Below are 15,926 nucleotides of genomic sequence, written 5' to 3'. Positions count from 1 at the left end.
AAAGTTTTTTTCTGAGGAGGGGGTGCAGCTATTAGTAGATTGCTTTTTAAAACCACCTAAAGATCACATTTCCCAGATCCATTTGCCTAATGAAGTCACCATATTGCAATTAATACATGATAGAGAGGGGCTTTTAGTCAACAGAAGGTATCAATTAGAAGAATTCCATTTCCCCTTCCATATGAGCAGTCTGCCTCTGTATGGGAGACTCAGGATAACTGACTGACACTCAGCAGGGATACCTCTTCTATATATAATCTCAGATAATATTTGTAACTCCAGATATATTCAAATCAATATGACCACTAGGAAATATATTTCAGGGTTGATCAAGTACATTTGGGGCTAGATTCTCTCTCATCAATATCACGAATGGGTAAAAAGAGGACAGCATCAGGGAGTGAATGGGACTGTCCTAAATCCCATCAGCTGGAAACATTCCCCAAAGAACTGATTATGACCAGCTGGCTGCAAACTACAGACATTTGGTCTAGACTCACAAAGGCATCTGATGCGTCTCCATCCCATTGATTACAGCAGGCACAGATTTTTAAATGCTTGTAGGAATCTGGGTCATCTCCCCTTCCTAGCCTCTGGTTTATGAGTTCTGTGGTTTCCAGTGAATTTGGGACTTAGACATAGGAAAGCTCCAGCTAGTAGAATGTAGTCAGAATCTGCTCTTTTTGTGCCCTCTGATTAATGTCAGAATGAGGCTGAAAATTCCCCATTCATAATTAAAACTCCTGTTCGCCCATTTGGCTCCATCCCATTTGGCTCACTGAAGAGTGTTTTTAAATCTTACTGGCTTCAGTTGCAGGATTGGTCCCCAGCAGACAATACTGTCATTACAGCGTTATGTTTGATTTTGTTTTTCCTGACTCTTCCCTAAGAAGCAAAAGACTCTTTCAGGGACACTAAAATCTCCCTTTATAAACACAAATGAAAAGTGTGAAAAAGTAAAAGCAACATGAATGCAGAGTAAACCAAGCTGGGTTTTGCTGGTTTCAGAATTTTAAAGCAAGTCGATATGTGTGTTTTATGATACACATTATAACTACTTTATTGTGGGAAGCTTTTAGACATGAGAATTGTTAGAAGAGGGTTTTTTGTTGGGTTGGTTTGATTTTTGTGGTCATTTGGGTTGTTTCATGTTCTTTGAGTTTTGCAAGAGGAAAGGCTAGAGCATGAAACGTTTTCCTAAGCTGAGAATTTTTTAAGAACACTGGTTGCTAAAACACAAATTGTCTTCAACATGAAGAGCTATTATAATTCAGAAATAGAGCCTTTGTAATGGATTTAAAATTTCTACATATTTTTCTTAAGTAATTCTTACCAAATTTTTGAAGAGTGCAGTTAATTCCTTTGTAAACACAGAAAACTTTAAAAATGCTGTTCCCAAATCTGGGTCATCCCTGCAAACGCAGTTGCCTCCGAATTTCTCCAGTGCTTGTGTATACTGTTCTTCGTTTTCCACATGAGCTTCAAAAAGAACAGAACATGAAAATATCAGTAGATAAAAGGTTATTGAAATTACAATTGAGTGTTTTTTTTTAAAAAAAAACTGTTCAGATGATTTCTTGCTAAAAATATTTACTTGATATGCTAAACATTCATTATTTATCTTTTAATGCTGATATGCCAGAAGTATGACGTATCTCACTAATTCTGGTTTATGTCTATCTATCCACATGCTGTACAATGGACAATATGTCATCAAGACAAGACAATCATCTGACAGATACCCATTCTACAAAGACCCACAATACTTCCGCATTGGACCGGAGACTGCATAACAATTCTCAACTCATTATAATGATCTCATAGAATCTTTTGTTATCGCTCTCTAATTTTAACTGTGTGCTGAACAAAGAAATAGAGGACATCAAGTGAGTTGGCAGAGTTCTGGATCTCTACAATAGAAGGCAACAGATCAAGTAAGACTTAGGAAATGGGTCTACAAACTACATTACAGATGAGGGCAAAGCCTCTGTCTGTTAGCTCTCCAATTCAGAGCAGCACTCGGATGTGAGGCAAATCCTAGGAGTCTGCGCTTACCACAGGCCAGTTCAGTTTTCAAAGCAGTTTTGGTTCACAACAGCTAGACACCTTTCCGAGACAACAAAACCAGCAGCCCTGCCCCAGAAGTGGTCCAATGCTTAACTGAGACAGCAGGTTCTGAATCATTGTGCAGGCTGCTGATCAATGTAAGTCATCTAGCACACACCTAATGCTTCGGCCCTTCAAAATGCTTTGAGCCATGCATGCTGGGGGATTATTCAGCCCGTGGAATAAGACGAAGTCTGGGCCTAAAGCAAGTTCTCCTGATTCAAATATAATGGAAATCTGAGGGGCCTCAGTCTTAACTACTTTGGCCTACTAATTCACTCCTAGGACACCAGATTACTTGTTTGTGTAGACAGGCATTAAGTTCCTGTCAAAGGAACTTTTGGACAAAGCACACCAAGTTGGCACCTGAGAAAGTTACTGTTGCCCATTTCTTATTCTAGCTGTGGCAAATTTCTAACACTTCAAAGGAAGTCAGGAAAAGAAACCACACCCTAGAAAACAGATTAGGCCTTAATAAGAACAAAGACCCGTTCTTGGTCATTACATGAGACCAGGATAAACCCAAGCAATGATCCAGTTTCATTTCAAGCCCTTTTGTGTATGTCAATGCATTTAATATCCAAAGGATTCCTGATGCAATGTCCTTTCTCCAAATTTCTATGAATTAGTTATACAACCTGTTCACTAAACTTAGCACGCTTCAACTTAGAAACAAGCCTGTCTGTTCACATTCCTGTTCGGACAGCCATTTAAGAACTCTGCTTCTCAAGTAGCTACAAATTTTATTTCATTTCCAATATATGAAAATAAAACACTGTGGAGCAGTGGTATAATAACGTGTAATTAAAGACTGTCGTAATTTACATGTAGAACTAAAGTTACACAAACGACATTAATTCTACAAGTCTCTAACATCAGCGCTTGAATTTGCAGCCTGTGAAAGATTGTTTGCATATAGCTATTCAACTAAAAACTAAACTCTAGCACTAAATCGTACTTATTTTTCCTCAGCATCAACAGCAGGGGCTGAGCACTTACCAAACTTCTTGCTACTTGAGCTGCAGGACGAAGTAAGGATGTTCAACTAATACTGTTGTGTGATGTACACACACCTGAACAAGCTTTGAACAAACTGGCACAGACAGCAAACAACAGGATGTGGCAGGTCGCAACTCCTCTAGTTCACACAGCTACCCAGCAAGCTGAATTATTTCCATATTGCTTTCTGTATTCTTACTGCTTCCTGCATCCAGCTTAGCATATTTGAAACCAGGTGAGGGTGGAGGTCAGGGCACAATTCACACAGCAAAAAGAGAAGGCTGCCACTGCATGAAAACAAGGTGAAAAGGCTGCTACCATTCGTTGTAGTTAGATGTGCAATATGCAGGTGAACCATGCTGACTTTTTTACCTTACAAAACAAGCAAGAGCTTTCTATTCCATACAATATCCCCAAGGGTTTTCTATTCCCCAGCACCCTAGGGACCAATTCTTCTGGATCTATGTATAAGATTAAATAAAGCCAACAAAGCAGCAGCTCAACAGCAGTTCGGTGACATTCCCCGGAATGCTGATGATACTTATTGCAGCAATACTATTAGCTGAACTGGTACTTCAAAAGTGCTTCTGAAGAATATGAAATGGCATTTTTTTGTGGAACCTTCTAAAATACTTTCCCTGCATTACGGATTCTTCCTGATGAATATTAGAAGTTTCTCCACAAACCAAAGGCTTGGGATCTATCAAAAAAATGAAATGAGCCAGGTTGGTTTGAGGTTTTAGAGGCTTTTTTTAAGTAAGAAACTAAATTATGTACAAATTGGAGTCACTATCTAATCCTCTATAATGGTTTCCTAAATTCACACATTAAAAAAGAAAGCCAAAACATGTACACTTAATGCTCAGGGAACCTATATTAAAAATCCAGTAACTGTGTTCTTATGAGTGCAGGGCCCCAGTTTTTATTTTGTCAAATGAAACCCCAAGGGCTGGCAAGTGGCTGGGTTAGTGACATTTTTGTTGGTGGAAGAGAAATGCCTCGAAAACTTTCTTGTCAAGACTGGGCAGCATGAATTTAAAAACTAGACAAGGTACTGATTTTATGCAAAAACTGTAGTATTTGATATAATGCTTTAACATGTATACTGATTATTAGGCATACTCAAGCACTCAAAAATTAATAAAAAAACCAACAACCCACCCTCAAATGCAAAAAAAAAAAAAACCCAAAATGCCCAAAAACCCAAAGGGTGCCAAATAAACATGTAAACACATGACACAGCTGCAGATGAATCTTAAACTGGACTCTCCACAATCAAAAGATAACAGCTTCATTACGTTAGGCAAGAAGGAACTTCTTTTCAATTGCCTGATAAGAATTATACCACAACAGCAGTTCTTGTTATAACCTTCTACCTGAACACCAACATACCCACAAGTTCCGTCAGATATTGGTGGCTCTCCAAGGTTGCCAGGCCTATCTATTTTGCATGTAATACAGGTTTTGTTAGCTCTAATTGCTATGAACTGCATAGCCAGAACAAAAGTCAACAAAACACTGTTTCTGATTCACAAAAACAAATGTTGTTTCTTATTTACAAAATGCTGCTGGATCCACAAAAACAAAAGCTTTTGTTATTTTGTCAAAGATGATGAACACACAAAACTCCAAGAAATTGGCACACACAAAAAAATGCACACAGCAACAGTGCTTTGTATTTTTATCAGCACTGTAAGAGAAATATCTGACTTTGTGCATGATGACGATAAAAAATTGCAGCTCATCAGCTCTCCCTTGTCACGAAGTTCTCAACATACATAACTGGAAGCCCCCAGGAAGGGTGAGGTTTCACTAAGCAGTAGAGCCAATGCAGCTTCTTCCTGCTGCCAAAGAGAGTAATTTCACACCTTCCATGCCCTCAGTTCTCAATGATACATATGCCTTACCATTTCAGGTGCTCATCTAATCCCAGTTAAGTTGATTTCACTGCATATGCAGCTTTATATGAGCTAAAAATTTCATCTAAGGATCTGCCAAGCATGAGGGGGTGGCAGGAGGAACAGGTAGCCCAGACCTGGTGGAAAGAGGAGAGCACAGCTTCCCCACTTGGTAGCAGTAAGCCAGCTAGATAGGTGCAGCTACCTCACAAAATTTCATCCTTACTGAGCTCATGATCAAGCAGCTAGTTCAAGACTGTTATTTAAAATGTACGTTTTCTCTTCTCAGAGTTACCTATATAACTGTTTCCGATTCAGTTAAGATGACTGACTGTTTAAATCCTCCAGTTTCACCGATTCAAACTACCAGGAGTTATGATGTACTTACCCAGACCAGATATGTTTATGGCTTTGACAGATTTCTTCATCTTATAGAGAACAGTTCGGTCAACATCCAGAGCCTAAACCAAAAGAGAACAATTAAATGTGAAATACTGGACTGTCCTCTGGTAAACCTGTACTCTGGAAACCTTCTGTAATTATAACACTATTATGTTAGTTAACTTTATTTCTGTAATTAATCAATTACTTGCTAGTAGCTCCTACCCCCATCCACACAACTGGTTTCGTCCCCTCGTCCACAAAAAAAAATATCTTCCCTCTTTTGCTGGTGACCAGCATCACATATATTCAACACCATCTAAAATGAAACTATCTACACAGTATCTTCTTCCTGTGTTAAATTATTAAAGAAGCTTAAAACAGTTCCAACCCATCGTATGTTCTGACACTGCTGAAGAAACAAGCAGTATTGTTTCCCCAGGCAAAATATTAAAGATGGAATTTAATTTCAGTTTTCCTAGATAATTTAGTTAATTAATTGCACTTCCAACCATATGAACTTTTTCACTGCTATGCTGAACAAAATAAATTGCCTATCTCTCAAATATCTTTCACACATTTTATCACTAGGCAAAGCTTTCAGCAACACAACATAAAATTCAAGATTAAATCCTGTCCAGAAGATTCAAGCACTTATAGTCAATTTGTTTCAAAGAAAGAAGTGCAATGGAAGCAGGCAACCATTTTGCTTACTGAAGTGAAATATGGGCAGATCCAAAAATGTACAATTGTTCTGGAACAGAAAAGCAGAATTATGGTCCCACAAATGTGGTTAAAAAACAAAACAAAAAACCCAACCCAACACTTTGTGAAACTGGAAGATAATTTAAGTATGTCTTTAGACTCCACTGAAGAACAACGCTGAACACTACAAATTGTATTACAAGAGCTGTTTAGCATGATACATGCTAAAAAACCAAAAAGCACCAAATTCATTCCAGTTTTCATTCAAAAGATTTCAGTGCATCACAGCAGCTACACATCTGATCTACCATTGTTTTATTGCTAATAATTTGTGTAACAGAAATGATGCAGAAAAGTCAGTCCCTAGGACTGTATCCAATTATTTTAACATACTGAATGCAAAGAGAAATATTCTCTCTCACATTTCTGGGAGTATTCTTAAACTGAATCCATTCAGACCACAAATCGCTGGGCAAAATCTCTGCAGCATTCCATGGAAACCAACAGATTCTGATGTTGCCTTAACATTAATGTTACACTGTCACAGTACTCCTATATCAATTGGAAGTTTTACCTCAAGCATCTTTAGAGATCACATCTGAAACATTAGCAGAAGTGCACAGGCCTTTTCACCTGGAATTCCAAGTACAGAGGAAAGGGAAAAAAAACTCTAAGAAAGCCCATAAAGGTCACATCAGCTCTCTCACCCTCTTCAGCAATTTGAATTGTATTCACTATAACAAACCTGTATACAGTGAGATCTCAAAGGTTAGATTAGCCACCTGCCTGGATGGGAGTACACAAAGTACATTCCCTCACTGTGTACTCCGTGATTTCTAAAAATAACCTCATAAAAGCACCATCCAATCAGCTGAGTACAGAGGAATGGTAATTTCATCAAAGACTGCATCAAAGGGCAATTACCCTCTTGGAGACAAAGCTAAAGGAATGTCTCCAACTACAAGCCTTACAAGTAACAGTCTATGGTGATTTAACCCCAGCTGGCAACCAAGCACCATTCAGCCGCCTGCTCGCTCACTCATCCAACCCAACCCACCCCAAAGAGGAGGCTGACAGCCAGAGACTCAGAAGTTACAGATTCATTTCCCAGGTAAGTCTCAGATTTGTGCGTGCAGTTGGTAAGTTATTTCATCTTTGCACCTTAGTTTGGACGGGCAGTAGAAGTCAGTACTTGTTAAAAACCAGAAGCGTTGCAAGGATAAACACATTGGATTAATTACGAACAACTTGTACTACTGTGGTTAGGGATCCAGACAGACCTATGGATTCATAAAATCTTTTGGCCCATGGCTGCCTCAGTCAGAAAGCACAGACTCTCAGTAAGAAAAAAACTTCAGGTCCTTTTCCTCAACGAAAGTCATCATTTTGGTTTGCAGCTTCTCTCAACCAACTCCTGCTTTCACTGGGATTAGGCAGTAGAAGAGCAAACACGTGAGGCACCGCATAGCCAGGGTCCAACAGAAACGATAGCTAACATCCCTAACATACCATGATGACAATTTAAGCATCTAGTTATCTCAGCCAGTTGGTCCACAAAAAAATTTGTAACAACGATGACATGGAAAAAAACCAACCACAGACAGTACTGAGGGCAACAGAATAAACAAAACCTAAGGCCCAGATGTGGTGAAAATGTACAGGACTGCCAGGTCAGGCTTCCTTGGGTCCTCCCTTCTTCCCCTGCCTGCCTCTTCAGCTGTGCCAGTGCAGATGCTTGCAAGGATGTGTCGTGAACCACAGGAGAGAAGCAATCCATGTCTAAAATGATGCAAGGGGAGGCGGGGGGGAAAGTTACTTTTCAGTTGCATCAACTTTCCAACTCTGGCTATCTGGCATCCTCTTGATAAAACACAACACAAAGGAAAACACAATGGGAAAAACAGGAATGAGTACCCAGGTACTCCCGCTGAAGAATCCCCCAGGGCCATTCCTAAACAAGAACTCAGTAGATGCAAGAGTGTGGTGTGCACTCTTACTACACAGTTACCTCTACCAGCTACATTCTTTTAACCCTTATCATTACATTAGTCTCAACATTTCTTCACATATTCATTCACCACAATAGAACAGGCTTTGTAACTTCACCTGGAAACTGCTATCACATTTGTATGGTGTCAGCAGACAGTGCACCTGTAGAATGATGCCGAAATACTCAGAAAACCAGTACAACTGAAGCAGGCTAAATACCACCTTCACTAACACTGACTTAACACTGACTTTACTAGCTGAGGACTTGGTTCAGCTTCTGTTCAGATAGATAATCCACTCCAAAGCCATGAAAAACAGACCAAAATTATCCCAGTAGCAAAGTATTCTACCTTTGTACTGAGGCAACATGGACTCATTATTTCTTCCTTCTCCCAGTCAAAAAAGAAAATCAAAAAAGTGGGGAATTGAAGTGATTTGTGACAGTCAGTACTCCATGGAATTTTATTTACATATAAAACCTAAAAGACTATTGTAATTAGCCAAGTGAACAAATGGTCACAAAAATAACCTACGTTTCATTCTTTAGAAATACTGTTGATTCAATCCATTGACGTGATTAATAAGAATGGGAAGAAATTCAACAGTGAAGACAAAGGTGTGTATCCAAAGGAAAAATACACATATGAACTGGGAAATCAGTCAGAAAAAACTCAGAAGAATAAATTGTTTTGTTTTACCAGATGATGGAAGAATCACCACAGGGTACCAAAGTGTTATAGCCATGAAAAACAAAGAAACGAACATACAGGAGATCTCCTTCTACCAAAACCAAGGAAACAAATTTTAAGAAGTCACTAAATATTACATACTCTTTGAAATGCAAAAAAGGTGTAGGCCCAAAATGTTGATCTTGACAGCTTACACATCTCTCAGCCACTGGATTTTTGACTGTGATAGAACACTTACAGAAAAATTACACACACAAAATGGGAAGCAACGTATGTGTTGCTTTCATCCACCGCTAGGTGAAGTATAGAATGGAATAAAAAGTCTTTCTTAAACTGCTCTGGGTTTGTAATTAGATTACTGGGAATAAGCTGTAGCAAACTTCAAATTGGCTAGCTCAAGTAGATAGCTAGAGAGAACTGGAGTGTGCCCATTACAGAAATATAAATAAATAAAAAGCACAAAATGCTTAAATAAATAAATATTTTTAAAAAATTAAAAAGCACAAAATGTAGGAAGACCAGGCTGCCTTCCTGAAATGATCCCCAGTCACCCAAGCTTGTTAGGGCTATTATCTGGGCAACTAATGATCAATACAGTTTTGTTTGGATAATATAGCACTGACTGTCTGTACCTCGTGCTTGTTCGGTTACCCTGACAGACAGGGTGTAGGTAGCCTCTTCTCTCCTGAATGGAAAGGGTCCTACATAAATTCCTTACTGCTGGCAATAAACAGGAAAAAGGGATAAACACCTGGAAATATTTAAGCTGAAGCATAACAACAGCTGAGTGAAAGCTGTACCTGAATAAACTGCGACTAGAAATTGTGGAAAAACAAATCCAATTCTGGAAAGCTTTCCAAACAGGAAATAAAGGGTAACAGGTATCTCACTATTTTAAGAGGTACCTGAGTAAATTTATAAAATATTATTCTTTCCCATTGTGGTAAGAAACTAGACTTGGTCCTGTAGGAGGTTTCTTCTAGTCCTCCATTCCTTTGTGAAGTCTTTTCATAATGCTACATTTAAGAGGGGCTATGTACACCTATGGACTAATGGACAAAATACTGAAAAACTTTGCAACTTTAATACAATATTTTAGTCTTGATTACAGACCAAAAAATGGGGAGGGGGACTTTGCATTTGTTTAATTGAAAGACATTGGTGCTTATTCACAACTAGTATTTCAAAGGAGTCATTTCAGCATAAAAGATTAAAGTGTCAGCTCTTTGTCTGTAGTACAGTTCTTCGGTATTTTCTCATCCTTTTCTTTGTCCAAATCTTAGCACTTACAAATCAGTTTAAATACACCTGTAGCTTTATTATACTTTGAACTTCTAATCCTGTATTTGTTTCATAAATATACATATGCTAAACCTATTCACACACATGCCAAAATGCTACCCTCCCCCAATTCAACTGCTTTGTGCACTTTCAGTACAGTGTCAGAAGCAGTGAAATTTAAAATGGCTTCTGATGTTGCATATTCTAGCTTTTCTTTTTATCGATTTTAAACGCCCTGTAAACTTCTGAACCAGAAGTGATCATGTAACTCACATGGTGGGATCATTTTGTCCTCTCATGTAATGCTTCTAGTTTTGACTCAAAAAACTCTATTGCAAGACTGTTTATTTTGGCATCTGTTTATTTCAGAACAATGTAATCAAAGAGGCCATATAAAATCACTTTCATCGTCCCACTCAGTTTTTGCTGATGAGCGCTCAGACTTCCCTCTTGCTAACAACTGTAAATATAGCTTTGATTTAGGGAAAAACACATTCATTCCATACAGTACATAAGAAAAGGAGGTATATCATTACAGAAGTGGTGCTATGCAGCATGAACTGAAACAAACTTGAAAGTGACCTTCTTGAGCGTGCCCTTGTCAGTGCATTATTTTTCCAAACACAGTATTTGTGTCTTCTATTCGCTTACTTTTATGTGACTTCTAATGTTAATCTTGTAAAACAGTTATTAAGGTAAAATACCTTTTACATCAGAATCTATGTGGTGTTGCTGCAGCGTACCTAGGGATCACAGAGATCACTTGTTTGACAAGTCTAAAACAATTATGCTATGATCAGCCTGGTATCAAACTTGTTCTCTTGACATGAATATCAAGACTTCTAAATAAATGGCAGTATTTGATTAAAATACAAGAATGTTAGGAAATTCATTACCAAACCTGGAACTCCTATCAGTATTACTCTTCAAAATGCACAGCCAATCTCTCTTAAAACGGCACAGAAACATGATTTTGCTTGAAAACTGTTTTACCTTACAACCTAAGGCTACACAGTGAAAACGATTAAAAAGATGTTACCATACATGATCATATACACCACAAAAACCCCAACACTAAAATTACCTGCAATATGCAAATATTTTTTTAAAACTGTTCAAGTTGTTTTTTTCCTAGCAAGTTAAGGCTAACATTTTGGCACCCATCACAAATACACTTCGGACACACTGCTCATGTACTTTTCACAAGGTATTCAGTAATACAAGTGTTAGGTATTTGGGATGCCACAGGCTGAAAATTTCAAAATTACAATAATGAAGGAGATTTCTGAGGCCCATATAGAGTGTAGAAGCAGCAATTCAAATCATTACACAAATTATTTTAAAGTTCTATGTGCCTGATGAGAACTGAGCAACAAACATGTCTGTAGTAAGTATACTATGCAGGGGGACAAGCATACCAAAACAAACAAAAGAAAACATGGCTTTTAAAACGAGCACTAGAGAGAACTCGACTATCAGTGATGAGTAGCAAAGCTTTTTTCCTCATGTAGAAACAAGGTCCAGTTTCACTTGCCAAAGGCCAATTTCCATTTTAGCTGCTTCAAAGCTTTGTACTCTGAACAATAAAATGTGCCAATTAATTTTCTTACCAGGAAGAAATCAGTCTGAGGTTACTGAAACTTCCCGAAATGTTATTCTATGTCCTACTTTATATGCCACAATCTGTCCTGACACATCAGATGTTCAAATACCTCACTGCTGCTCCCCCTCTTCCCCGAAAGAACTTCAAAACTAGCATCAATCCAAAAATCTATATTGTCTAAATAGGTCTGTGTAATATACAGGCTTCTTTCTTCTGGAAGGTGTATTAGCTCAAATAAATAAATACATTTTACACATTTCAGGCTGGCATAAAGAATGAATATATTATTTGCTTTTGTCAGTGGAGCGGGGGGAAAAACTGTTCTATTTTTATCTGTATGTTCTATTTTTATCATACTTAATTGGGCAAGGAAAAAAAGCATGAAGTCAGAAACTGAGTTACTGAACATCCCGACAATGATTTTGGCACCTTTTACAGAACCAAAGGGTATGGGGAAAAAAACAGGCAGTAGCAGCATAAATGGAGAGTCTCCAGGCTCCAGCAGTTAATGTTCATTAAACACCCTCTATGCCAAGCTTGCAGCAGAAGTCTAGGTCTTCATCTTAATGCAAGTGTCCCTATACCAGTGCCTTATTCCTTTGTGGCCCAGCAAATAATTGTTTATCTGCACATGAAGAGAAAAATAGCCATATTGGGTCAGATCAACCTCCATTTAACTTGATATCCTTTGTCAGTCGTGGCCAACAGCAGATGTTTAGGTCAGCAAGCACAGAAAAGGATGTATACTTCCTTCCCCAGGATTATCTCCCAGTTTCCAGCAATCAGTGTAAGAAGAAAAGACAGAGAGAGACTCAACCAGAAACACTACACAGCCCAACAGGCTGTTCTCAAGCAAAACAAGAAGCCCAACTTTCTGAACTCTACAAGGGAAAGAAAAGACTTCTCGCAGCTCAGTATGAGTGCCTGCATGACTGCACGACAGCCTACTGTGGGAAGCAGTGAGGGAGGAAGGGGAAGGAGTCAGTCATCATCTTTATTTTTTATTTAAAACAGTTGAAAGCCTCTAATACATTCCTTTCTTCTTACCAACTGCAGCTTCATTTTAGAAAGGCTAAAATTAACTATTTCACATTTTTGGTTATTTAGATGGGGGGGTTGCTGAAACTTCACAGAACTGGATCTGAATTTGTGAAAAGTCTCAAGGTAACCATTTTTTTTCTTTCTCTTTTTTTTTTGTTCAGTATTTTTTAAGAAATAGAGTCTACTGGAAGTACAACAACAACAAAAAAATGTTTGGAAGTACTGCTGAAGTAGTAACAAAATTTTGGGAAATAAATCTTCCTGCTATGTGAAAAATAATCCTGGAGACAGGAACCTATGTTCTTCCCCATCTAACAAACATAGATACATATAAAATATTACCATAGTGACTTCAGATCCGATACAAACAATTATCTTAACCGTTATATCTTTAACAGAAAATGTAATCTCATTCTCAGTTTTCACAATTTGCTTTAAAATATGGGGCTACTCAACAGCCATAAATCCTTCTGTACTTTACCCATTCCAGTATTTCTGAGAAATAATGCTAGAGGTTGCTGCAGTTGCTGAACACAAATAGGAATGTCCTTCCCAAAACCAAAAGGATGCAGGAAGAAACTTTGCCAGTTAATAAGGAAAACTGAAGTGATTAAATAATTACCGTAGAGACAGCAGCGCAAGAATCAGCTCTTGTGCCTTACTGGACTGATTTCAATTAAAAAGCAGCAATAGAAAGTTTTGAATACTCATATCCAGCAAGCACAATTGTTTGGCTTTTCTGGTGTATCTTTACAGCAATCTGATACTTGCTGTAATTAATCCTCTCTGACTCAAAAGATCAGAGACATCCACAGACATTCTATCTCAGTTTGTTATTTTTCTGTTAGAAATTAAATGTCTACACTGCTGGCCTCAATCCACTTTTCTGTTACAGAAGGTGGTATAAAACTTCCTAAAATGTGTTATTCCCCTCCAAAATCCTCCTTCTGTTTTCCTATTATGTCATTTCCTCCCTCCATTTATTACTTTCTTTTCTAAACCCTCTCCAGTTTCCTTCCACTGATCACTTGGGACACTCAGGGAGGGACTGATACAAAGGGTGGAAAAAAACTCACAGGCATAGTCTGGGGAAAGACATTCTACCCTCTGCATGTATTCTAGAAGAATAGTAACTTTAAAAACTTACATTTTAGGTACTTTATTTGGAGTGTGCACGTGAAGAAATGTTCCAGAACATTATATTCAACAGTAGCTATGACAGTTAATTTGCATAAATAAGCTCTTAGGCATGAGACCTGTCTATTTAACAGACTGTGAAGGTACAGAGACAGACACGCAATAAAAAGGACAGGTTTATAGCAAAATTGTCTCTGCAAAGTCCCTTTCCACAAAAGCATTATTTCTCCAGCATCTGGGTTTGTGGTTCTTATGGGCCCAATGCCAAGGCAATCTGTTTGAACAAGCACTGGTCTATGTGGCAGAAAAAAGTAGTAAACATTTTGGCTCTAAACTATTGTGCATAAAGCTATGGGTATGCACGGTAGAAAGGTAATACCACTGCTTTAGGAAATTAATATTTGTAAATAAAAGGTAATTCTGTTGCAAAGGCAGAAGCTGGAAAATTTGATGCTGCTCAATGTTGTATAGAAAAACACACTTGAGCATGATGACTTTGTACAATTACTTTATTTTTTATAAAAACAAAGAAGCGATGCCTAAAAATCAGAATACTCTAACAAACCACTTCTATCAGTAAAGAGAAATTCCAAATCAGAGGTTCAGAGCCTACAAAATGTTGCATCATTAAGACAAGTCACTACATGATACCCTTGCACACTGACAAAAAAGGTGCTGTATCTGTGTATTAATCATTCAATTTCCTCTCGCCTTTTTTTTTTTTTTTAAACATAAAGTATGTTGCAAATGGGTGGTATGTCTCTGGTTTGGTACGCTAATAAGTTGGAAATACAACAACTACTTAAGGTGGGGGGGTAGGCAGAAAGACAACAAGCATTTTTGTATAATAAAACCTCTTGCCTAAGAGAAAAGAATAGAGGCCACTTATGCCAAATATTTCTCTAGAACACATCCACCTCCTGCATTAAACAATTTTTATACTGCAAAATATGTTTTCCTTCTCTTTTCATAACTTCACCACCAATATTACAGCCATCTGCTTTCAAAGACAAGATGACTGGACTTTAAATACAGATCTCGTAAGCAACAGAATAGACTTGATGCACTTACTCTTTACAGTGGTTCATTTTTAAACAAAAGGTTGTGTAAATAAAACTCCCTTATTTATTGTTTAATCTTCCAGTTGCACTAGCCAATTCCTTATATTGATATCATGTATTTAGTATTACATGCTTCAACACCCTAAGATACATCATTCTGTAAAACAAAGTGATATCAATGAAAACTCCAATGACGACAGCCTTGAACACCCAATAAGCTTCACTATCCCTTTACCCGTGTCAAAATTCTCTGGTCCTCAGCCTGCCAGAGACTTTTCTCTAGATTTGTTTTTGCATTTCTGTCTGCTGTCAACATCCTTCAAAGCCCTTCATGGTTTGGAGCCCAGCTGCTGGAAGAGGCTGATCCTCCCCCTGTATTACTCAACAGTATTTACGATGAGCTAGGCTGAAGGATTTTCCTTTTGCAGATTCCTCAATTTAGTACTCTTTCTCCTAGTATTAAATCCTTTTATACACCATCAGAGCCAACAAGAATTAATCTTTGCAGAACATAATGCCCTTTTATTCTCCATTTGACAAGCTTTTTGAATAGAGAGTTTTTAGTTATTTACAGGAGTAATCAACAAATGAAACACCACAACTCGAAAGTTGGTCTATCAATGGCCTAATTCAGTTTTAGTAGTCTTCAAACCTTCTACTTGAACCAGGCATACATTCCAGCTGCAATCTCTATAAAATGATGAAAAACTAAACAGTAAGTTTTCCCTATATACGATGCACTTAGTCTACCCTAAAAATCAAAACCTCTGTGGTGTGTGCATAGATCAACTGGATGTCATAAACCAGGGGTCCTCAAACTACGGCCTGCAGGCCGGATACGGCCCCCCAGGGTCCTCAGTCTGGCCCCCGGTATTTACAGACCCCCCCTGCCGGGGGTTGGGGGGGGGTGGGGTGGAAACCAAGCAGCCACAGATGACTGCCTGCCACTTCATCCGCGTGCCGGCCCCCTGGTTAAAAAGTTTGAGGACGCCTGTCATAAACAGACCTATATCTCCCCATCCAGCACTCCTTTGAC

At 38.3% G+C, this 15,926-nt stretch overlaps 1 protein-coding gene across 3 annotated transcripts in view; it reads right to left on the bottom strand.

Annotated features, from left to right (window-relative positions):
* Positions 1–15,926, bottom strand: part of ASAP2 (ArfGAP with SH3 domain, ankyrin repeat and PH domain 2) — a 96,360-nt gene that overhangs the window by 66,587 nt on the left and 13,847 nt on the right. For all 3 annotated transcript variants that reach the window (XM_056343753.1, XM_056343751.1, XM_056343752.1), the window contains exons 2-3: positions 5,392–5,464; positions 1,334–1,479 (exon numbers count right to left, since the gene is read on the bottom strand). In XM_056343753.1, coding sequence (XP_056199728.1) covers positions 1,334–1,479; positions 5,392–5,464 — 219 coding nt within the window. The remainder of the gene's footprint in view (positions 1–1,333; positions 1,480–5,391; positions 5,465–15,926) is intronic.

Source organism: Falco biarmicus, chromosome 6, assembly GCF_023638135.1.
Source record: "Falco biarmicus isolate bFalBia1 chromosome 6, bFalBia1.pri, whole genome shotgun sequence".
In the NCBI taxonomy this organism is placed as follows: Eukaryota; Metazoa; Chordata; class Aves; order Falconiformes; family Falconidae; genus Falco; species Falco biarmicus.
The sequence above is the reverse complement of the archived record's forward strand: the minus strand, read 5'-3'. Positions and strand labels throughout refer to the sequence as shown.